General features: G+C 34.0%; 2 protein-coding genes across 3 annotated transcripts; both read right to left on the reverse strand.

The window, feature by feature from the left end:
* Window positions 1-391: 391 nt before the first annotated feature.
* Window positions 392-8,557, reverse strand: LOC132846116 (hemicentin-1-like). 2 transcript variants are annotated; one of them, XM_060870658.1, is made up of 8 exons: window positions 8,448-8,548; window positions 7,894-7,917; window positions 4,849-4,936; window positions 4,319-4,342; window positions 3,786-4,034; window positions 3,359-3,637; window positions 2,951-3,217; window positions 392-1,866 (listed from the first exon to the last, which is right to left on the reverse strand). In XM_060870658.1, the coding sequence occupies exons 3-8, from the start codon at window positions 4,889-4,891 to the stop codon at window positions 1,763-1,765; spliced, it is 966 nt and encodes a 321-aa protein (XP_060726641.1). In that variant the 5' UTR covers window positions 4,892-4,936; window positions 7,894-7,917; window positions 8,448-8,548; the 3' UTR covers window positions 392-1,762. The 2 variants fall into 2 exon arrangements, with proteins under 2 accessions (XP_060726641.1, XP_060726642.1); XM_060870659.1 differs by lacking the exon at window positions 3,786-4,034 and having other exon boundaries at window positions 8,448-8,557.
* Window positions 8,558-10,405: 1,848 nt separating this feature from the next.
* LOC132846115 (carcinoembryonic antigen-related cell adhesion molecule 5-like) lies at window positions 10,406-22,934 on the reverse strand. The gene is made up of 10 exons (XM_060870657.1): window positions 22,645-22,934; window positions 22,113-22,427; window positions 19,285-19,560; window positions 18,888-19,154; window positions 17,710-17,991; window positions 15,263-15,392; window positions 14,781-14,818; window positions 13,567-13,589; window positions 12,622-12,729; window positions 10,406-11,247 (listed from the first exon to the last, which is right to left on the reverse strand). Exons 1-10 carry the CDS (start codon window positions 22,694-22,696, stop codon window positions 11,191-11,193), a joined length of 1,548 nt encoding a protein of 515 aa, XP_060726640.1. The 5' UTR covers window positions 22,697-22,934; the 3' UTR covers window positions 10,406-11,190.
* Between the last annotated feature and the right edge of the window lie 1,651 nt (window positions 22,935-24,585).

Below are 24,585 nucleotides of genomic sequence, written 5' to 3' on the forward strand. Positions count from 1 at the left end.
CCATATTTACCATTCCCTTAGCACATGTGGACTATTTTATATGTAATGCATTCCTGTGTAACAACATCATATATATTTTATTTTTATTAGAGACGCTGTTGAGAGCACACAGTAATGAAACCAAAATGGAGCCTCAGAGCAGTAAAGCTGTCAATTATTAACCGGTATTTACCAGTATACGTGTGTGCATTTGTTCCTAGGCAGCACACACATATAACAGGAGACAAACCTAACATTGGGTGAGCAGAGTTACAACTGCATATCACTGATAGAGGATCAAAGAGAATGTGTGAATAAAGGGCACCCAGAGGGAGACAATCCTATCATGCAATACAGAGCAAACATTGTCACTGCCTGTTCTGTGCAAAAAAACACACACAAAAAAACTGTATGATGTGTTCAGTAACCTTTATTTTTTCAACTATTTATAGATAGAATTTTTATATACCATTATTTGCATTTAGATTGTTACTGTTAAGACTATGTTAAGACATTGTATACATTTTTGAAACTTTTATTATTTACAAACAATCATGAAGGTTAATTGATGGAAGACTCAGTTCTTTCAAGTGCACTTGAACATCGAAACCTGTTACTGAAACCTCTCAGTGTCAGCTGCGTAAATAAGTTTTCTCTCTGGGTGTGTTTTCTTTTCCTGTGTTATCTGCTAAGGATGAAGACTGCTCTGATTGATGACCCTATTGTTTAAAGGGTGTGTTTTTTTTTAACGTCATTTTGCATGATTGTACTATTTCTTTGTGCAAGAGTGTGTGGTAGGAGGAGGGGGAACAGAACATGTGTTTGTATATTTGGTTGTGGCTCACAAGTATACTCATACTCAACTCATAGTGTTGTCAGATTTGGATTAAAAACATAGCCCCTGTTGAACTGTACAGGATTGTTAATTTATGTATGCACCAAAATACATTTAGTTCTATCAGTCATATGCATTCCTAGGATTTCTACCATATGTTTAGCCATGTTGATTGAGTTTGTTCCATTAGATGTGGCAATTTCTCTTATGTTTGACAATTCTTTTTAAAAAAATTTTATTTTCAATCAGTAAATAATGACTTATTTTAAAGTATCATGAAGTATCAGTCCAAAAATATAGTTTGTCAGTCCAAAAAGAATTTTTTGTGTGTGTGACCAAAAAGATGGTCAGGGTGCAAGCAAATTTGTGCCCAAATGTCATGATGATGTCACCTGTATAATGCCGACTTGTACATAAACACTGTTGTTGTGATTATAGGGTTTGTCCTGTTTTCTTCCTAGGAATCTATTCACAATATACTCCTTTCAAGATACTTTTAACTAATATAATACCATTTGACTTTACAGTATACAGTACAGTTTCAGAATAATAATGATTTATAAATATTTAATGATTGTTGTTGTCTCTTAAAAGCTTGAATCTTCTCAAGGTTAATTCCTCATGTTGACTCAAGGAGTTTTTTCATTGTAACATCTTGCCTTTGTTCTTTAGGGATCTAACTGGAAGAAGGTTTCTATGAACGTGTAGGCCACTTAGTTGTTTAGTAATATGAACATTCTATGAACATCTCTAAAATAAACAAAGACATTTAGGCTTTACCAGAAAATAAGTCTTACCTGTTTTATGTTTAAATATACAGTACATGTCAGTACAAAGTAAGTTCAATCAAATGTGTTGTAAAGACTTTGGTGAACCAAACTCAAGTTACTCTACCCAGAATAAAAGCAACTTGGCCTGTGTGTATAGCTTCTGCTTCTGTGATGATCCTCAAACACAAGCAGAAACCAGCATCAGCAGAGTTGCACTGCTCACCACAGTTACACTGGATTTGGTTGATACAGCATTACTGGGCTTGGGGTGTGGCCGTGCCTCTGCAAAGAGCAAAATACTGTTTACTAATCACAACATTAAAAGCTTGCCAATACTAAAATCCATCTAAAACTTAATGAACCTAACATATACCAAGTGGCGTGCTTGATAACGGGGTTTAAATATATACAGTCATGTGAAACAATTAAGACGCTCCATTAAATATTAAGTTCTTTATTAGGAAATGTCAACAAGTCCATTTCTGATCTGTTTTTTTACCTGTAGAAGAAAGCGGTTATTTCTTGTAAACAACAACAACAACAAAAAAAATCACTTTTCACTTATTAAACAAAAGAAATCAACAAAATGAGTATTTCAACTAAGGAAAAAGTTAGCACACCCTACGCCCTAATAGCTAGTGTTTCCCCCTTTCCCCATCTACCAGTTTCTGATATCAACTGGAAAAAAGTTTAGAAATTCTTTTGACATCTTTTTATATCTTTTATCAGACTCATAAGCATCAACAAACTTCTTTCTAAAGGCCTCAGAGAGCTATTTGGATCTCACCATGGTAAAACCTCCCACTTCAACAATTAAGAGTAATCTAAATGTCTGAGATTTAAATAAGACAAGCTTTCTTCAAAATATTCTGTAACAATGTTCAAATAATTTGCACTTGATGTGATGCACCTGTATTTAATTTTATCCAATTTAAGTACAAATAAATGTGGGGGTGTCATTACTTTTTCCTCACATCAATTTAGATTGTTTTTTAAATAAAATTTTACAGATAATTATAAAAATACCTTTCTTTGGTTTTATTTGTTTAGTTATATTACTTGAATCTTCCATTATTGTTAAAATAAAGATAAAATGCCGATATGATTAAAAAAAAAAAAAAAACACAGACTTTCAATGGGGTGTCTTAATTACATGACTTTACATGCTATATATTCACTATATTTGTTAATTTTATATATATATATATATATATATATATATATATATATATATATATATATATATATATAATAATAATAGTTTAAAAAACAGTTCTAATGTAACTCAGTCTGTAAAGTGTGGAAATAATGTACTGCCTCTTAACCACTAGATGGCCCCAGCGTCCTGTTACAGGAAACTACTCACCTACAACAGTTACAGTTTTGGAGACCTGTCCAATATTTCCTGCTCCCGGGTTCAGAGTGATGCAAGTGAAGACCTGCGTTTGTCCGATGTCAGAAGGGGTCCAGAGAATCCTGGGACCCTCAGCAATAAATCTTCCTCTTGGAAAGCCTGCATGCAAAGCCCACTGCACTGTGCAATCCATCCCACACTGTGCCTCACAGGTGTACTCACTTTGCATGCCTACTTCTGCATGGTTTGTCCCAGTCAGGGTAATGATAACATATCCAACTGCAGAAGGAGGTCATGTGAAACATCAGGTCATATGTTTTTCTAAAGGTTAGGTATGTTGATCTGATTATCTGAATCTTAGATGACAGGACTTTACTGGAACAATAAGGAAATATTTGACATATACAATAAATGACTTACGATAAATCCAGTATGCCTTGCTTATTACACTGGCACTTCCATTAAGGACCTTGCACTGATATTGGCCACTATCTGACTCTTTCAAAATGCTAAAAGACAGAGTCAGATTGTCTGGGGATAGGCTCATCCTGGAGTCTAATGTAAGAGGTGCACTATCTTTAAGCCAGGTTATAGTGACTGGTAGGGAGGCCCCATCACATGTTAAACGAAATGACCGTCCCACTTTAGGCTGCTGGTGAAGTACTGACTGATCAGTTGATGGCTTCACAGAAATGGGATCTGTAAGAGTTCAAAGGACAATCACTAAATCAAAGATGACACTTGCGTATGAAAAACTGTTCGTCAACTGTTATTTAACTGAATTGAATTAAAGCTCATGAAAGTATTCAGAGAAATTGGATTACTCTGGACAGCAGGATGAACTTACTTATCACTGTGACTGATCTGACCTCACTGACAAAGTGCTTATTGTCTTCATCTGTCACTGTGCATGTTATTGAAATGAAATTGTCTACACCATTTTCAGTCAGGGTAAGTTTGCTTCCAGGAAATGACTGTTCTTTCACATTCCAGGTATAATAGCAGGTACGACTGCAGAATGCAGAACACTCATAGATGGTACTCACTCCAGCTACCACCTCATCAGGACCTGAGATCCTTACCATCTGTGGTTTAGCTAGGAAAAGAAAAATATATCATGGAACTCAGAACCTATTAAACAAAGAATATACACCCAGATCTAGCTTCGTGTCTTTCTGAAAAGGGTCTTTTAATTCTAAAAGTGTGTGAATTTATCATTGTCTCATATAGAAATGTTTATACAGTTTATTATGACATATTTTATTCCATAAAACAGAATGATAGCCATGAGACATACAAGCAGACAGATAAGTAGGTAGACAAACACACAAGTATGTAAATATACAGCAAAAATGGAAGACACAAAACAGATTAACTCACCTGCAGTAACCACTTGCACAAGCCCTGAAATAAAACACAATTTTTTTAAAATGTATTTTTCCTGAATTAAGGATGAAATAAGATATACTTACATAAACACCAACAATAATCCACATAACTGGATAAATTAGTGAAATTTATTGTTTAAAATGAAGGCATGGTTATTGCTTACTTGGCAAAACCTTATAAAAGTTATTTAAAAGTCGTCACGTTGTTGTAAGCAAAGTCACCAAAGGAATATATAAACTTATTGACGTTCTACAAATAAGCAATCATATACAGTAGCTTTTAGATTACACCAGTCCAGCCACAGATGCATAAAACACAGATATTTTCATTATATACTCTACATTATGTATAATGATATGAAAACATACAAATTATGCTTTAGTACATACAAATTAAAGTAAGCAACCTTTCATGTAAATGACCTAGTTTTTACTACTGAACATTTCAATACCCTCACAGAAAAGAAAACACCACCTACTGTATATCTGTTAATTATAATATATGGGACAGATTAAGCTTACCTGTAATTGTCAGTAGCAGATTTATACAGACATCCAGCTGCATCTTTAGCTTTCTTTTTGTTTCAAAATGGAAGTATTGTAGATATATCTTCAGAAAAATAAGTACACAAAAATCACTGGAAGCCAGTAGATTCCCAGATTGCACAATATATTCCAGAGGTGGGAGTAAGTCACACATGTGCAAGTCACAAGTAAGTCTCAAGTCTTAACCTTCAAGTCTCAAGCAAGTCCGAGTCAATTTTTGTGAGAGTCAAGTCAAGTCAAGTCAAGTCAAGTCACTGCTTTATGTCAAGCAATTCAAGTCAAGTCGTAGCTTGAGTCAAGCAAGTCACTGGCAAGTCATACATATGTTTGATGATTTAACTAAATGTATATATTAAACAAAGTTAAATCTACAGTATTTATGGTATTTACAGTATTTAAAACTCTACAAGAGTTTTATTTGCAACAAAAAAGTTGCAAGAGTTGCAAGAGTTGTGAATAGAATAAAAATCTAAAAATGAATAAAAATCAAAACAACAAAACCTAAGATGTAAATGTAACTGAAATAACGGCAACATAAAAGCATGAAAAGTTTCAATATGCCTCAAACATGGCAAAAGACCATGGAAAAGTATATATAAAAAAGTACAATGGTTTCTATGCAACCAAATGGCATTTTTTTGTTCAGGCATTCCCTTTTAATGGGACATGAACACATCCTTAAATTAGATCCTTCCTTTTTAACAACAGAATAACAACAATCAATCACGTCAATTATTTCATCCCACAAACCTTGAAGTGAATTAACTATTGGAGAGAGAGAGAGAGAGAGAGAGAGAGAGAGAGAGAGAGAGAGAGAGAGATGATTGGAGTGAGTGTAATTTATTAATATTAAAGGGATAGTTCACCTAAAAATTAAAATTCTGTCATCATTTTCTCACCCTCATGATGTTACAAACCTGTATAAATTACTTTGTATTGATGAACACGGAGGAAGATATTTTGAGGACTGTTTGTAACCAAACCATTCACGAGCCCCATTCACTTCCATAGTGGGAGAAAAGAATACTATGGAAGTGAATGGGACTCATGAATGGTTTGGTTACAAACACTCCTTAAAATATCTTCCTCCGTGTTCATCAGAACAAAGAAATTTATACAGGTTTGTAACATCATGAGGGTGAGAAAATGATGAAAGAATTTTAATTTTTCGGTGAACTATCCCTTTAAATTGAATGTGTGTGCGTGTGCATGCGAGACAAGAATATGGCTGCTTGCAACTCTGAAGTTTTTTATTTTTATATTTATACTTAGGGTTTATATATATATATGTGTGTGTGTGTGTGTGTGTGTGTGTGTGCATCCCCATAAACGATCCATACGCTTTTCATTATAAGTGCTATTGCAAAAAAGCTGACATTTTCACATAAACAGTGACCAACCATTTACACTACAGTGCGCTTGCAAAAAATTTAATTTGATAGAACTTTGTCACTCAATTGTGAGCTATACACGTTCAACAGGTGCACTTGATGCAGGGATGGCCATAACTCTTACCGCTACCTTGAACAAAGAGGGGAGGGTGTGTCTGTTCACAGCCCAAAACTACAGGGAGTCCTGTCCATCACAAATATCCAAATAGTGGTTAAACCGAATAAGGGGACTGGATCCCCAAAATCCCGGTACCCGAAATTATTTTTGGTGTAGCGCCTTCCATGTTTCGTCACGACTGTTAAGGTTTATTAGTTAGTGCGCGCGCTCCCTCTGCTTGCCTGCTGCGTCACGTGATTAGATTACGCTCTTGCGTGCGTTCAAAAACAGATTAAAAACAAAAACAAAAGAAAAACAAGTTATTTCGAGTCATTTAACGTAAGTCTCAAGTCTTGAATGTCAAGTCAAAGTCAAGTCGAGTCTTTTTTTAATATTTGTCAAGCAAGTCTCAAGTCTCAAATTTGCGACTTAAGTCTGACTCGAGTCAAGTCGTATGACTCGAGTCCCCCATCTCTGATATATTCTAACATAATGTATTAGGACATTGGGGCTATTCTTGTATTATTTTTTAAATTGTTATTTTAATCACTTAAAAATACACAATATATGCATTTGGAAATAACTGAATTTAGTACTTGAGATTATTAATACATAGCAATGGCCACAGAAGCATGATCTGGTAATCTGCAGTGGAACGATATGTTCCTACTGTTCATTTCATCAAACATTCATGTTATTTAGTCCTTTACACAATCCTTTGACTTGTAAACCTACAGTATATGCTTTCCCAGTCACTGTTTGACCTTCTTAACCCTCAGCTAATAGTGTCTGCCTCGGAAATGCAAATTATTTTAATATGCGCTAAATCTAACGTAAAAAAAAAACAACAACAACATTTTAAATGATATCTTTTAACAGAAGATTAGTGTTGAGACAAATTGTAACTAATAACATCTAGGGGATTTAAATCTGGCCCACAATAATGTTCTGTTCTTTTAGTCACTGTACCTGGTGAGTTGTGAAAAGACTTTCGGCATGGAGACACATTTCCTTTTGCACAACGAATTACAAAACCAACACTTTTTTAAAAGTTTGAAAAAAGGACAGGTTTTTTTTGTGTGTGTGTGTGAACACTTTATGTTGTAATGCTGTAAAGATGTTAAAATAATTTCCCATAACCCTTTGCTCTGATAGACATCAAATGGCATGTGTCATGTCCAAAATCATGTCATGTTCATCCGTCGGCATGTGACTAATATTTACTAATATGCCCTAATACTTACTCCTTAATGTAATGAGTGCTATTCATGCAATTTTAGGAATGTTTGGGTTGGAATTCTGCAGCCACAAGAAGGGATTTGTGAATGTTTATTTCATTGCATGGCAATAATTCATTATCACTCACCTTTTAATATGAACTGTCTCATATAAAAATGTTTATTATGTCATATTTTATTCCATAGAACAGAACGATAGCCATGAGACATACAAGCAGACAGAGAAGTAGGTAGACAAACACACAAGTATGTAAATATACAGCAAAAATGGAAGACACAAAACAGAATAACTCACCTGCAGTAACCACTTGCAAAAGCCCTGAAATAAAACACAATAATTTTTTTAAAATGTATTTTTCCTGAATTAAGGATGAAATAAGATATACTTACATAAACACCAACAATAATCCAAATAACCGGATAAATTAGTGAAATTTATTGTTTAAAATGAAGGCATGGTTACTGCTTACTTGGCAAAACCTTATAAAAGTTATTTAAAAGTCGTCACGTTGTTGTAAGCAAAGTCACCAAAGGAATATATAAACTTATTGACATTCTACAAATAAGCAATCATACACAGTAGCTTTTAGATTACACCAGTCCAGCCACAGATGCATAAAACACAGATATTTTCACTATATACTCTACATTATGTATAATGATATGAAAACAAGTACAATTATGCTTTAATTATACAATAAAAACTTTAGTACATACAAATTAAAGTAAGCAACCTTTCATGTAATTGACCTAGTTCTTACTACTGAACATTTCAATACCCTCACAGAAAAGAAAACACCACCTACTGTATATCTGTTAATTATAATATATGGGACCGATTAAGCTTACCTGTAATTGTCAGTAGCAGATTTATACAGACATCCAGCTGCATCTTTAGCTCTCCTTTTGTCTCAGAATGGAAGTATTGTAGATATACCTTCAGAAAAATAAGTACACAAAGTCACAGGAAGTTAGGAGATTCCCAGATTGCACAATATATTCTAACATAATGTATTAGGACATTGGGGCTATTCTTTTATTAGTTTTAAATTGTTTATTTTAATCACTTAAAAAATACACAATATATGCATTTGGAAATAACTGAATTTAGTACTTGAGATTATTAATACATAGCAATGGCCACAGAAGCACGATCTGGTAATCTGCAGTGGAACGATATGTTCCTACTGTTCATTTCATCAAACATTCATGTTATTTAGTCCTTTACACAATCCTTTGACTTGTAAACCTACAGTATATGCTTTCCCAGTCACTGTTTGACCTTCTTAACCCTCAGCTAATAGTGTCTGCCTCGGAAATGTAAATTATTTTAATATGCGCTAAATCTAACGTAAAAAAAAAAAAACATTTTAAATGATATCTTTTAACAGCAGAATAGTGTTGAGACAAATTGTAACTAATAACATCTAGGGGATTTAAATCTGGCCCACAATAATGTTCTGTTCTTTTAGTCACTGTACCTGGTGAGTTGTGAAAAGACTTTCTGTATGGAGACACATTTCCTTTTGCACAACGAATTACACAAATTACGCCAACACTTAAGCAACAGATTATTAAAAGGTTGAAACAAGAACACAGTATTTGTGTGTGTGTGTGTGTGTGTGTGTGTGTGTGTGCATGAATGCTTTATGTTGTAATGCTTTATGTTGTAATGCAGTAAAGATGTTAAAACCATTTCCCATAACCCTTTACTCTGATAGACAGCAAATGGCATGTATAAAGGTTAAATAAAACATTTACAGCATTTAGCAGACACACTTATCCAGAATGACTTACATTTTTATTTCAATTTATACAACTGAGCGTTAAGGGACTTGCTCAGGGGCCCAGCAGTTGCAGCTTGGTGGACCTGGGATTTGAACCTATGACCTTTCAACCAGTAGTCCAACCACCTATATTGCCCTAATATTGATTCCTTAATGTAATGAGTGCTGTTCATGCAATATTATTTAAATTCTGCAGCCAACAAGAAAAGGTTTGTGAATGTTAATTTTATTGCATGGCAATACTTCATTACCACTCAACCTTTTAATTTGAAGTTTATAAACCATTATTCTTGTTTAGATGAAAATGCCCCAAAAACTATTTTCAGTCCGGTCCAGTTACAGACCTACTATCCAGATTCATTCACTTAAAATGCACAATTAAAACACAACCGTTAAAACTATTAAAACACAACATTTGGTTTTTGTTGGGCATTTTGTTGGGAAAAATGTGATGTTCTGTCCATGACAGTGGATATAGTTAACAATTGATTTAAATGACATTTGCAGCATAATGAGTATAATATACTGTAAAACTATCAGACTTGTATTTAATCCATTTGACGACTCCCAGAATAAACTATATTGGTATAGAAGTTTGTTGCAGAAGACTTTATTTAAGAAGTCTACAAAACTATTTACTATGTGTCATAGGAGGACTTGTTCAGGAGCCATGGCAGGACATTTTCATTGTTCTTTGTGAAGCTTTATTTAGAAAAGTTATTTATTCATCATCGTTAACTGCTTTTTATGGTCAAGGGTCATCATGGTGCATCTGGAACCTACCCAATGAAACTCTGGCCATGGGCCAGAAATGCACCCTGGTTAGATACCAGTCCATTAACAAGTACGGGCAGTTTATCTACCTATGTTTTTTTAGTTATAAAGGTTATAAAATACTATTATTATAAGCATTAAAAAACATAATGACATGTTATCAAACATCAGTATTATACAGTATAGTGCTTGACATGCAACTAGAACAACATTTCAGCAAAGTATTATAAAAAAAAACAGCAAATATATTTTTCACACAATATTTAATATGAAATATTTTTTTTAAAGGTATAAGTATTCAAAACTGATTATGAATGACACCAAAATAAGCTTTATTGTTTGTTAAGTCAAAGTAAGTTTAGGGAAAATAAACAGCATAAATTATTAAATAAATCAATAAATGAAACATTGGTCACAGATATAGGCAAGTGTAGTTAAATGTTAAATAAAGAGCCGAGAGCATGAGTTAATAATTTAAATAAAAATTCAGATGACTTTCTGTGGTTTTGTGTGAATTCCTAGCATTGTTAAAACAATTATTATACAATCTTTAAAAAAACGATTATACTGTATATACATTTTGGACAAAATGACATAGGCCTAGATGAAACAAAAATATATTACAAAAATATTTGCATTTTCTTTTAGAACAAAGTATGAAATTTATGATTTTATATTGCTTTATGCCGGGAAACATTGCACTGCTTTTTATTTGAAACATCCAGTTAATTTCTAACTTTTATTACTTCCTCAATTCAGTTCCCTGAGTAACAGAGTCCAAAGGTTATAAACACAGTCAGGGTCTGTTCCTCAGAGAACTGAAATGGCTTTATCTATATACCTGTTCCTAATTGAGCAGAATCTGCAGAGAAAAACAATCAGTTAACTAAGATCTTGGATTGATGATTATCTCTTCCACGTCAATGGCAGGTTAATAAAATCTACATTTGGCTCTTGAACAATTCCTGAATTGTGCATTTTTTTAGGAGGCGTTCAGAAGTGTTATCCACATCTAATGATGTCGCATCACTCTACAAATTCCTCACATCAGAATAAATGATTTGCCCTGCAGGATTAGATGTCGCTGTCTGGAAGAGAAGATAAAGTGTCATTTATTATCTTTTCCAGCATTTCCATCTCTATCTTTATCATCATCAAACCTTTTAAAGTATATTATAAAGTCAGTAAAACTGTTCTTGAGTTTTCCCAATGCTGAAAGTGAACAAGTGCTCCTGGTTAGTTCAATTACAATACAATTCATGTTTCTATTCTTGTTTACATCCAATTGTTTTTTTGTTTTTTTTAATCTTTATGTTTATACACATTTTTTTTGTTTCTTATATTTATGCTTCTTCTCAACTAGTAATATGCACCAACACACCAAGACAAACTCCTGTACATGTAGACCCTACAGTACCTGGCAATAAACCTGATTCTGATTTTTTTTTTGTACATCTATGACTGGTTCTAGCAAACCATTAAAAAGTTAGAAGCTATTTGCCTCCATTTTCCATCTTCATTATACTTGACTGAGTTGATCTAGAAATGTTTAAGATTTTCTGCCTTACTGTTTTGTTATTTTGTAATTCAGAACATATTTCCTTTCTACAAGGCCTTGCAAATAAAGTGTACCAGTTTGTTTTGGTAGCAAACAAACTGGAGTTGCTTTACATATTTAATTAAAAAGAATAATAAATATACAACAACAACAGCAAAACAACTGTAATTTCCATTATCTATCTATCTATCTATCTATCTATCTATCTATCTATCTATCTATCTATCTATCTATCTATCTATCTATCTATCTATCGTATGACGCTGAGGATGCTTGCCTGTGGCATTACTTTAGTAAAAAGTTTCATTATGCTCGATTAATGAGCAAAGTCAGTTGATGTTAGCTTATTTGCTAACATTAACTACCTAAATTAATTTAAATCAGCGTGTTCTTTGCAAATGCAAGATTAAATTAGCACTGACTCCAGTTGGTAACATAATTGGCTAGACAATCAAATTACCGCTAATAGGAAATGCTGTAGACTTTAACAGCAAAACAGTATAGATGCTTTAAAACAAAAAACATCTAACATTTTTTTAAATCATAAAGTTTACTTTCATGTGAAAACCTGACAATAGATTAAAACAGCGCAAACGAAATACTTTTTAATACTTTTGTACCATGTTAATAACGCGTGTGAAACAACCATATTCTGCACATGCTGTCATTTTAACTTCCTCTAGTATATTTTTTATGTTATGTAGTGAAAATAGTCCACTGTTATTAATTCTGAGGCTAGGCATTGATAAATCTGACCTCTGGGAGATTATGAAAAAAATAAACAGAAATTATTGTATTGTGTATCACTCTACTTCAAGTAGTGAATTAACCAAATTAGTTGTTATAACTGTGATACAACGTGTTTTGGGACTTTAACCAACCAAAACAGAACTTTTTATATTACCTTATTATTCCCAGGCACATAAGAAGGTGTGGGAGCCGTTGTTGTGGCTGATAATCCCGGCTGCCCTTGATTTTTCCGATTGTGGCGGACTTCAGCATAATGTAATTCCTATAACACAAAGATAGAAGCTATCAGTCAGCATTGTGTTTGTGTGGCTGTATCTGTATGTGTTTACTGATCAATAATTTCAGAACTGTTTTTATATTTTTGCATCAATACAACAATGAAAGTCATTTTTCATTTGCAAATTACAAAAACAAAAAACTTTCCTTCAAAAAACACGTTATGGAAATTACTGTTTTTGTCATCTTGTATCTAATGTGACTCAGACTTAACAAGCTAAATAAGTTTCAGAGCTGTCATAAAATTAAACTGCAATCTAAGCTACAGATGAAAATGTACATCTAACAATATTTACTTTACTGTTTATTTTAATTTTTAATAATATCATACATTTACTGTACTTTATTTTTGTGTTTATTACATTCCAGAAAAATTTGCAATATTTGCTGGTTTAGAATCTACTTGGAATAGTCTCTAAAAGTTCAAATGGCATAAAGTTCATGGAAATTTTTCTTTTAATAACAATTAAAAGCAAAAGCATAACAATTATGAGCAGTTCTGTGAGCAGGCTTGAGTTTTGGTTCATGAAAATGCAGTTTTTATTTGAAGATATATTACTTATTTTCTTATTATAGCTTATTGTCTTATATTATTTACTGGAAAGGTTCACTGTTTCCATATCTACCAGAGTGGCAAGTGTCAACTCTGCCTATGTGGTGTATCAGGTCAAAGTCCTCAGTGGCTTACGATAAGAGATATCTTTTTGCACTACCCGGAAGATTCTCTGTCATTTTAATTACTTCTGTATTATAAATACTACCAAAAGTCATTTGATGGTGAAGTAATAAATACGAGTATATGGAGTATAACACAGTGACTTACATGCTGTCCTTCATTTGGTGTTGCTGTGGAAGGAAGCAATATTATCATTATGCAAAGGAATATTAAAATATTTTAGGATGTCATTAGACAATAATAAAGTTTATTATTTATGTTTAGCACAAGAAATACCATAGTGTGTACCATATACACTCACTGTCCACCTTAAGATGTGTACACCTGCACTTTTATGCTGTTATCTAGTCAGCCAGTCATGTGGAAGCAGCATAATGCACAGGATCAGAGCTTCATTTAATGTTCATATCAAACATCAGAATGGAGGAAAAGATCTGACCTCTGTGACTTTGATTGAGACATGGATGTCACTACCAGATGGGCTAAGTTTTTCAGAAACTGCTGATCTCCTAGGATTTTCACACACAACAGTCTCTAGAGTTTACACAGAATGGTGCAAAAAAAGAACACTGAGTAAGCAACAGTTCTGTGGGTGCAAACAACTTGTAGATAAGTAAATAAGGAAGTATATAGTAAGTATAGAGGAAGTAATATATGGAAGTATATAGTAACTCATCTCTTTATGACCGTGGTGAGCAGAAAAGCACCTCATCATGCACAAAACATCAAGCCTTGAGGTAAATGTGTGACAATAGCAGAAGACTACGTCAGGTTCCTCTCCTAATAGCCAAGAACATGAATTTGACGCTATCATGGTCACCGGCTGGATTAAAACCGGGCAGTTGAAAATAATTTAAAAAAAAAAGAAAATCAGCTGGTATTTTTCCAGTCTTTAACTGTCTAGTCTTGACCTCAGAGTTTTGTTCTTGGCTGACAGCAGTGGGACCTGATCCACCTCAAGGTTTGATCTGTTGTATGTATTGAGATGCTTTTCTACTCACTATGGTTGTAAAGAGTGTTTATTTAAGTCACTATAGACTTCTTGTTAGCTCAGACCAGTCTGAAATTTCTCCTCTTATCTCCCTTATTAACAACACATTTCAGACCCTTCGCTCTAATGACTGCGTGTGAATTACTCAAAACAGCCAATCACAATTTTCCATATTCTGATGATTGATATGAACATTCATTAAAGCTCATTAACTGTATTTGTATGACTGTATGCACGTTGCAGCTCTCACATGACTGGGGCTATTAAGGTGGAGAACAAGTGTAGACTATAAATATAATTTTACATTATTCTACATGTCAATATTACATTTATGTACTTTTCCTTCAAAACATATTTATAGACTGCATACCTCCATTCTGCCTATTTCCACTGGAGTTTGTTTCTGACCTACAGGTTAAAGACAATTTCTTGCAATAAATCAGATTAATTAAGTGTAAATGTTTATAACAATATTTATTTAAAATATAATTGAAATAATTGTCTTATACACACTATAAGATAGTAATCATTGAAAATAATGAAAATAATCATGAAAATAATCATTTGCTCTACTTTATTAAGCTGTACATCAAACCAGTAAATGCTGAAAGACTGAAATACTGAGACAAGAAATGCACAATGCACTAGATTGGGGCAGAACTTAACACTGCATCTGCATCATCTCTGATATTTACATATCAGAGAAGGCTCAACTTTTTTGCATGGCCCAATACAAGAACTGATCAACTTACAGATCCGCATCAAAGCTGATATAGGACTGAGCCAAATTTCATAAATGGTGAAAAGGTAAATAACAAAAAGAATTACAAAGTTATGGACTAGTCTACTTACGTTTTTTTGTCTCTCACCAAGTAGAAAATCAACCCAGCAATTGCAGCAACACCTAATAAAACTCCAATAACAATCCCAGCTATCGCTCCTGCAGACAGTGAACCTACAACTCTTCCATCATCCCCTGAGTCTATGAGAACACAAACAAATCATCATATTATTTTACCCAGTCTCTATTAAAGAACAGACTTATAAATCAGCTAAAATAAGCTTAAATGCACAAAAATTTAGCGACCTTAGAGAAGAACAATTGCAGTAAATGGTATAATACGATTTTATTGAAAGGCAGAAATATCAATCATTAGTACATCATGATATAAACAGTTTGACCCAATGACATGTTTAAAATCAGTTATTGGATAAAAATCTCCTTCAAGAACTGGTACCAAGAGAGCTGGAAATACTTTAAAGCAATTTTACAATTCTAAAGTATTGTTTTGGTATTTGTGCTTCAACTAAATATTAATATATTTTAACAGCTATTGTATATTTGCACACTTACTAAATCACATTTCCAAGAGAAAAAAAATACTTCATAAATTAGTTAGAACTTCAGTGTACTTTTTTTTTTTTATCAATCAAATAACTGTACACTATATATTGATCCAGTCAGAATGGTTTACATCCAATTATTTCATTTTAGTTTACTTTTAGTTTTTGCAAGAATAAAACATGACATAAACTTAACTTCATCATTTAAAAACTGGAGTACATTATCTACACTGACAAATAAGCATAAGAACCTTGTCCACACCTGTGTACCAATAATAATAATAATATATCATTTATATATCACAATACTAACTTTTTGTAAGCTGCAGAATTCATGCAACAGCATGGACCTGTTGTAAATCATTCTGGTGTAAAATGGCATTTGAATTAGCAGAAAGGTAAATTAAGCAAAAAACATATTCTGTAGATCTTAAGTGATGAAATCATGGAAAAATTTAATTTAACACGTAACTGGGTCAGCTTATAATCTCTAAAAAGTCTACTTATAAGAACAAACACAGAGAAAGCCTAGCTCTGTGTGTGTTTGTGTGTGTGTGCGTGCATGCGTGTGTGTGTGTTTTGAGAAGCACCTTTTTCCTCTAAAACTGAATATTAAAACAATCACAAAACAATACAATGTATTTTAACACAACTCCACATCAATACCACTTCAACCACAAACACCAAATATTGAGAGAGGGACTTTTTCCATTATGAAATGACTGATTTTAGATTTTTATCTATTGATGTTGATTGTGTGCTTCCCCTCAGCTTTAAAGGCAGAAAGAACAAGAAAAGAGGAACTTCTTGTGCAGCATAATTATACGCAGTCACATTTACATCCTCTGATATCAATCATAGGACATCATATCAGACATCTTTAATGTCTTTATGGTTGTAAGAAAAATACACAGAATGGTATGAAAGCTGCTGGGGGTGAAATCTTCCAAATCCTATGCAGGAGATTCAGACTATCATGAATGCCAGTGACTGTTTATGATCACTGTGATCACAGTGAAAGAATTGCTACAATATGTGTACACTAGGGCTGAAATTTTTAGGTGACACAGCTATCATACATCATCGGCAGTCAGACAGTCGTGGTGTAATGAACAAGAACAAGATCTATCATCTTCTGTATTCTTGCTTCCCAAAATGCTTTTTGGAATAAAGTAAATTTTGCTGGACTGACCACACTATGTACAATCAAAGCACAAATGAATGACAACATGATTCACAAAAAATTTCTGTTGTACTACTAGTATTATATTTTCCCACAATACCAATTGTATATTTTAATTATCTGAACTAAAGCCATAAGTGCAAGATTGCCAAAATGCATGCAATTTGTGCCATTCTTTATTTGCCAATTCTTACCAATGCATTACATTTAAACAAAGTATATGTGATAAAGAAATAAGTGGAATTAGTTCCTTTACAAAAGATGTTGTAGATGTTGATGTTACATTGATCCTGTGACTGAATCTCAAATGCTGATCTATTAGAGTTTGTCCACTATGTTAAACCGATCATATGAACAGAATATGATCAGAAAGCCATGTGGCAAGTGCTATAACTTTTCTGGGTTATAACTTGGAAAAGTTTTTTATGTAAAGATGTAAAGTGTAAGATCAAGATAAATATTAGTGACCTGAAATGCTGTGCATAAATACTGTACAGTTTATCATTTTTTAAGGAATTTATCCATTCCTAGTTGTAGATCGGCTTCTTTATCTATTTACATTAGTCCTTTTTCTAGTAAAACATGGAATTCTGAGGGAATTTGGATTGCATAGCAGGAAATTATTACATTTGTAATAAACCAGATTAAAACTTGTTTTAGATCCTGAATTTCTTAAATATTGTGTGTTTTTCTAGCATCTGACTTATTCTCACATCAATTCTATTCACATTACAGCAATGCATAATTGTTAAACTGATATGAAATAACTCACCATTAATCTTAATGGTGAGGCTGAATGGGAGACTCTTTTTTCTGCTGACGCTGTTGTATGCTTCACACTCGTATGGGCCTGTGTCACCTCTGATCACACTGGTAATGGTCAAATTTCTATTGTTGTCTGTTAGCTGAACTCGCTCCCCTGTCGTTACCGCAGAACTGCCATTTAGCCAAATAAATGAAAGAGAGGAGCCGGACGCAGAGCAGACGAAACTCACAGTGCTGTTGAGTTCAACTTCTTTTAGACTTGGTATTATGGCAACGTTGGAGACTGGCACTGGGGATTAAAATGTAATACAGGACTCAGATACATGACAGTTCACAATAGATTTAAACACTAATCTATAATCAAAACAGTAATACAGTAATCACTAGAAACACTATTAGCCCTGTCAGTACAGTTGACTAAATATCAACGATCTACGATCAAGATAATGCTGTAATCACTTTACTTACTCTATTAGCTAAGATTATTTTATATAATTATCGCTTGTACTGTCAGGCAAAGCCCTACAAGTATTAGCACTTAATAACCTTCACATTCAAGAAGTACTCTCAAAAGCAGAGTTTTAATAAGGAAAATGGTCACTGAAAATTCGAAGACTTTTTCTAAACACTGACTTATTTTCACCCCTCGCTACTAGATTATAGTTATATAATAATCACACATGGAGTTATCAGAATTTCAGAACATGATTAATTTCCTCAAACTGCAGATAGAAATTAAAAGCAGCTATACATTTTATTAAACGTTAGTTCTACTACAATATAATTTCTATAGTAATTCAGACATTTATCTATAGTAATTAACATTCATCACAGGAGACTCTGGTTTTCACTGAAACATGACACAACCCATAATTAATTATTTTCCTATAACAGCATGCCACAACTCTGTTTATTCCTTACATAATACTGTATAAAACATATTAATTAAATTATAGTCAAATGTAACCATTTTACTTCCTTGTGAGTTCAAAATATTGTATCAATCCATTTTCAATTCCTATGTGAAGAGATTTATTTTGTCAGTGTTTTTCAGGTTTACTAGTTCATTTACAATTTTATCTGATTCTCCATTTTTCTGTTGCGATCTATTGCATTTTCAGGGAGATGCTTTGATTTGAATTTAATTTTGTTGCACATGAATTCTATAACTAATCTATAACCCACCTAGTATATTGATGCTGATCGGTTCAGACACAGAATATTGTAGGGTCTGTGTGTTATGTACTATGCAAGTGTAATTGCCAGTTTGATTGATCTGAATGTTGTTCAGTTTGAGCTCTTGGCCCATTTCACTAAGCTCTCTTCCATTCAAAGCCCACTGAAACTTAGCAGCAGGCCTGGACTCAGCTGAGCAGTTTAATTTGAGATTAGACCCAGAACTGTAGAAGGGTTTCTCTGGATCTGCTGCAGCAGCAACATTTTCAGGACCATCTGCAATGGAACAATCCATATTTAGTCGTCTTTAGAGCCATCATGGTCTTGTGGAGACCAGGTATATCATGCAGGATTGTTGGATAAACCTCATGATTGTTAACAAGTAGCATGATATTAAATGACTCACAGTAAATGATGAGGCTCGATGGGAGACTCCTATTTCTGTTGATGCTGTTGTATGCTTCACACACGTATGTGCCTGTGTCTCCTCTTATCACACTGGTAATGGTCAAATTTCTGTTGTTGTCTGTTAGCTGGACTCGCTCCCCTGCCGTTATCTCAGAGCTGCCATTTAGCCAAATAAATGAAAGAGAGGAACCAGATGCAGAGCAGACGAAACTCACAGTGCTGTTTTCAACCAGCTCTGTATGATTTGGTACTATGGTAACGTTGGAGACTGGAACTGGGGGTTAAAAGGTAGTACAGATCTCAGGTGGACACCAGTACAAATAAAAATTTTGCAAATTTATCAATATATAAGCATAATCAATGTACCAATACAACTAAGTTTTTGCTTCTTGAACACTGTTGGGTGTTCTTTATAGACCTTTGGGTGCTGATCACAAAAATCACATCCAAATTTGCCCATCATATAGCATTTCATTGAAATCTTCAGTCTTGTCATGTTTATTCTTATATTTGTGTCCAAAATATTTGTTTCTGTAAGAGACCTATGAACATTTTTTTGTGAAGTCTGGGCATGTACAGGCATGAAATCAGGCCACGTTGTAGAGGACGATTAGTGTCGGTCGATATGACTTGTCAATGTCATAACAGCCGCGATACATTCTGCTATATTTGTGGCGAGTATACGCATGTTCATCAGAGACGCACAATAACTGCCTCTTGTGAAGAAAACATATCATCTGTAATTCAGCTGTAAAATTAGTGATCAAGACAAGGACTGGGCACCTCATATTTGCTGTGAGACATGTGCTGTCTCTCTCAGAGCTTGGCTAAGAGGCACTTGAAAGATAATGCCGTTTACTGTCCCAATGATATGGCAAGAACAGAAAGACCATGTGACGGACTGTTACTTCTGTTTGATTAATGTGACTGGTTTCTCTGCAAAAAACAAGAAGTCAATTGAATACCCTAATCTGCCTTCAGCAATGAGACCTGTGCCACATGACAACAGTCTTCCAATTCCGAAACCACCAGAGGAATGGACCTTAGACGAACCAGATGAAGACACTGCAATGCAGGGAACTGACAGTGACATTAATTTGGATTTTAAAACGTGATCCTCTGGAAATCCACATTTCATAACACTGTCAGAATTAAACGATCTGGACAGAGAAGCAAAAGTCGAATTGCTGAAACCAACTGCAGAAATGGTGTTTGCTGCTACCAGGTACGAAAACTGTTTTTCGAAGCCACCAAGATGATATAACCAAATTCTTTCCACAAGTTGACAGTCTCTGTTTCTCTGTTGACATTGAATGATTGTTCTCTGCTTTGGGTTGTGACTATGACCCGCAAGAGTGGCATCTCTTTATTCATTCGTCAATGTTAAGCCTCAAAGCTGTTTTGTTACACAATGGCAATGGCTATGCAGCACACATGAAAGAAACCTACGATAACATGGAAATGTTGCTGAAGCTCATCCAGTACAGCAAGTACAACTGGAGTATCTGTGGAGATCTGAAAGTTATTGTTCTGTTACTGGGACTCTGTTACTGGGTCCCAAGAATACTGTAAGTGAGGGTAAGATAAAAGAGGGCATTTTTGTTTGCCCTCATATCAGACATGTTATGAGTGACAAGTGCTTCAAAGGTGTTGATGTTGGTTGGGCCAGAAATTATTGCCTGGAAAGCCATCAAAGATGTTTCTGACAATTTTCTTGGCAATTACAGAGCCCTACATTACATTCAGCTGGTAGACAAACTTCTCAGAGCATACAAAACAATGAAGTGCAACATGTCATTCAAGATTAATTTCCTCCACTCACACTTGGAATTCTTCAAAAATCGGTGCTGTCAGTGATGAACACGGTGAAAGGTTTCACTACGAACATTGCTACGAAGGAAAAACGATATCAGCGCAAACAGAATCCGTCAATGCTTGCTGGCTACTGTTGGACACTGCTATTTGATGCACCAGACACTGGATACAAACTAAAATCAGGAGCAAAGTACTTTTAATTATGTTGAACTTAATAGCGTATTAGAAACATAAACACGATTAAATACGATATTGCCAGTAAACGCTAAACCTTCTATTTCTCAGAGTTCCTACTGATGCAGCAAAACCAAAACTATATTGTGCATACCCACCAGGTACCTGTCACAATCAGCAAAAACCTTTTAGGAGGCAGAACTTTTCAAAAAAAAATTTTTCACTATTTCAGCCATACTGACAAAAATGTAAGAAAAAATGTTCAAAGTTGTTAGCTATGAATTAACTATGAGTAAAACGGAGTAAAGTGTACTTTGCTTATTTTAGTCCAATAAATCTTTGATTATAGAACAGATTTTGTATGTGGCCACCAGTCACCAATCTTTAGCCACCAGTCATGGAGCTTTGAAAAGATGTTTTGCTGCAGTACGGCTGAAGAAGTGCAATGGCACACGTGAAGTGGACAGTGACAGGGCATATAATTCATAGGCAAATCATTACAGAAATCTGTTTAGAACTATTAAGAAATCTGTTTAGAACTCTTAAGTTCTATTAGTTATATTTGACAATATTCTTTCTCTAATTTAAATAGATCAAATGAAACCAGGGAACTAAATAATGTTTTGTTGAATTTAGAATGCATGAGTAATATGATAATGTTCAACAATTTGGATTCATCTTGTGATGTTTTGCAGTACAGATTATACAAAATTATTATTTGTAAAATATTAGCCATAAAGTTATAAATTATCCTTTCATTTACAAATTAGGACTGTGCAAGATTAAAGAAAAAAATATCTTACTGCAAAAATATTATAAAAAGTTTTTTTTACTCACCAAGCACCAGCAGTGAGGTCTGACCATTGTAACTAGTTACAGTTTCTACACTCAGTACATATTGTCCAGTATCACTCTCAGTCAGGCTCCTGAGCTCCAGAGCTAAAGATATGGTGTTAAAACTGACTCTGTCTTTGTACGGTGACGTTATATTAATTCCATTCAGTGGTCCAATAAGAATGTTCGTTGTATTAACCTTCCATCTGACTGAGAAGTAAGGAGGATCAGGAATACGTTTTGGGGTAATTACTACATTCTCCCCAACTGTTTTATTTATACTCTCAGGTAATTCCAACACTTGGCCAAAGCCTCGACCTGTGTGAATAAACATAATAATAATAATAATAATAATAATAATAATAATAATAATAATAATAATAATGCGAACATTTGTATACTGTTAATGCTTATTTTCCATATTATGTTAAAGATTACTACACTGTAGTTACTCAGTGTATTCCTGCATAATAAATTCACTGTATAATAAATAACCATGTAATAGCTGTATAAACATGTATAATATTGTGCTCACCTGAACATGTCAGCAGCAGAAACAGAGTGCAGCAAACAGCTTGTAAATCCATCAGGAGAGATCAAGAATCGTCTCTAAAGAGAGATTTGTGCCGATTAATCACTCGATATGACCGACATGAACCGAATAGTTGCAATCAAACTCGAAAAAAAGAAAGTAAACCTCTGGAGAAAGCAGTACTGTAAACAGTGTTATACACACGCAGGAGTGAACAGCAGGAGTGAACTGAGAGAGTGAACTGAGAGAGTGAACAGCCTACAGGAACATTATTAGAGTAATTCTCCTCCTCCGGTTTCCACCAGATCTTCACATTCAGGTTCCGCCTTTATTGTCCACCTTATTGTCAGGTGATCAGTTTTATAGAAACTGATACAGTATATTTAAGAAAAAACGATATAAAAATTCGTTTATTCTAATTGCACTCAACATCGTATGCAATAAAAACCACAACATAAATAATAACAACAACAACAACAACAACAACAACAACAACAACAACAACAACAATAATAATAATAACTGTATTGTTGCTATTGTCGTTATCTTTGTGACAGCAGTTCAATACTAAACGCTAAAGCTGACTCACATGATAATTACAACTGCTGAGTGTTTTGACAAGAATTTTATTTAAATATTGTTGTTGTTTTTTTCGTTTATGGCTTGAGCCAAGAAGTCATCATTTTAGTTTAGGTGTGTGAGGTTAATTTGAAAAAAGATGATGCAGAAATGGACATGTTCATGTTTTAAGTAATGAGTAATGATTACAGATTTCAGATCATTTACAGATCTTTTACAGAAATATTTATGGAATATAAGCATTAGACTAGAATTCAAACTTAAGTACAATGCTGATGAAGGGCAACATCACAAACCTGCATTAAATTAAAACAAACAATAACTCACACTATGCTCCAAATATAATTGGTTGAACCTAATCAGCAGTGTTGCATACAAAAAAGTCATATCTAGTCGATAATTAATGTAAAGTACATGAAGAAGGAAGATTTTCTCTAAAAATCTTGTGCCATTCAGTAATGAAATTCGAATACAACACTACAGCGCCACCGTCAGTCCAATCAGGCTCATATCTCTGGCTGAGGAACAGAAGGTAGTATTACTGTAGCTATTAAATTCATCCCCATTCTGTTTTGGTGCTTCAATAATTCACCTCAATATCTCATTATGTGACCGACTTCAGGCATTGGCAGATAATGTAACTGAAAAGTCAATTTACTGCATATAATCTTCCCTTCAGATGTTACAGTGAAATGTCACCATCATCTCTGGCTTGTTCATTAGGGTTACTGTAAAATTTTAAACGCAAACCTGGATTTCTGTAAAGCTGCACTGTGACCATGAGTAAAGAGCATCTGTAGAAACTTAGTAGAGAAATTCCCCATATCAACTCTTATAATAATCAGCACACTTTTTTTTTTGCTTTAATCATTCAGCAGCCTTTTTAGCAGCACTACATGGTTCAGGAAAATTACACACCTTCATGCCAAAGGCTTCCTGGGGTTTGGAGGAGCCTTCATTTTGATGTAACTAAGAGTTTTTGGAAAACAATGATGACACCTTAAATCTTCTTTCCGATGTCTGATGGTTGTGTTGCTTCAGAGCTCAGTTTTTAATATAAGCAAGTTTTCAAAGTCTTTAAAGTTTAGCTTTTAGTTTAGTACTGTATATACATACATGATATAATGCATAACCAAGATGAAACGTGACAAATGGTTAACAGGGAAATAGAGACAAAAAGTAATTTGTGAAAGACAATAGAGGTTTGTGGAACCTGTAAAGTCAGGTAATGAGTTTAAACTAGCAGTGACCTGACACTAATCCCACTAATTTCCTCCACTCTTTCTGTATTAAAAAAAAACAAGAAGAAGGAAAGCAGGGTAAAAAAATATTCAAGGATATTTCTTATCACAGGCTATGTAAAGA

Source organism: Tachysurus vachellii, chromosome 5 (assembly GCF_030014155.1).
Source record: "Tachysurus vachellii isolate PV-2020 chromosome 5, HZAU_Pvac_v1, whole genome shotgun sequence".
NCBI classification, from domain to species: domain Eukaryota; kingdom Metazoa; phylum Chordata; class Actinopteri; order Siluriformes; family Bagridae; genus Tachysurus; species Tachysurus vachellii.

Bases quoted from the DNA above. Each gene is read 5' to 3' on its own strand.
- LOC132846116 (XM_060870658.1), bottom strand. From the start codon at position 4,891: ATGCAGCTGGATGTCTGTATAAATCTGCTACTGACAATTACAG. The intron at 3,638-3,785 runs GTAAGTTCATCC...GAACTCTTACAG, and splicing joins CAGATCAGTCACAGTGATAA to ATCCCATTTCTGTGAAGCCA. The intron at 3,218-3,358 runs GTAAGTCATTTA...CTCCTTCTGCAG, and splicing joins CAAGGCATACTGGATTTATC to TTGGATATGTTATCATTACC.
- LOC132846115 (XM_060870657.1), bottom strand. From the start codon at position 22,696: ATGGATTTACAAGCTGTTTGCTGCACTCTGTTTCTGCTGCTGACATGT. The intron at 22,428-22,644 runs GTGAGCACAATA...TTATTCACACAG, and splicing joins TCTGCTGCTGACATGTTCAG to GTCGAGGCTTTGGCCAAGTG. The intron at 14,819-15,262 runs GTAAGTAGACTA...TTTAACCTGTAG, and splicing joins TTGGTGAGAGACAAAAAAAC to GTCAGAAACAAACTCCAGTG.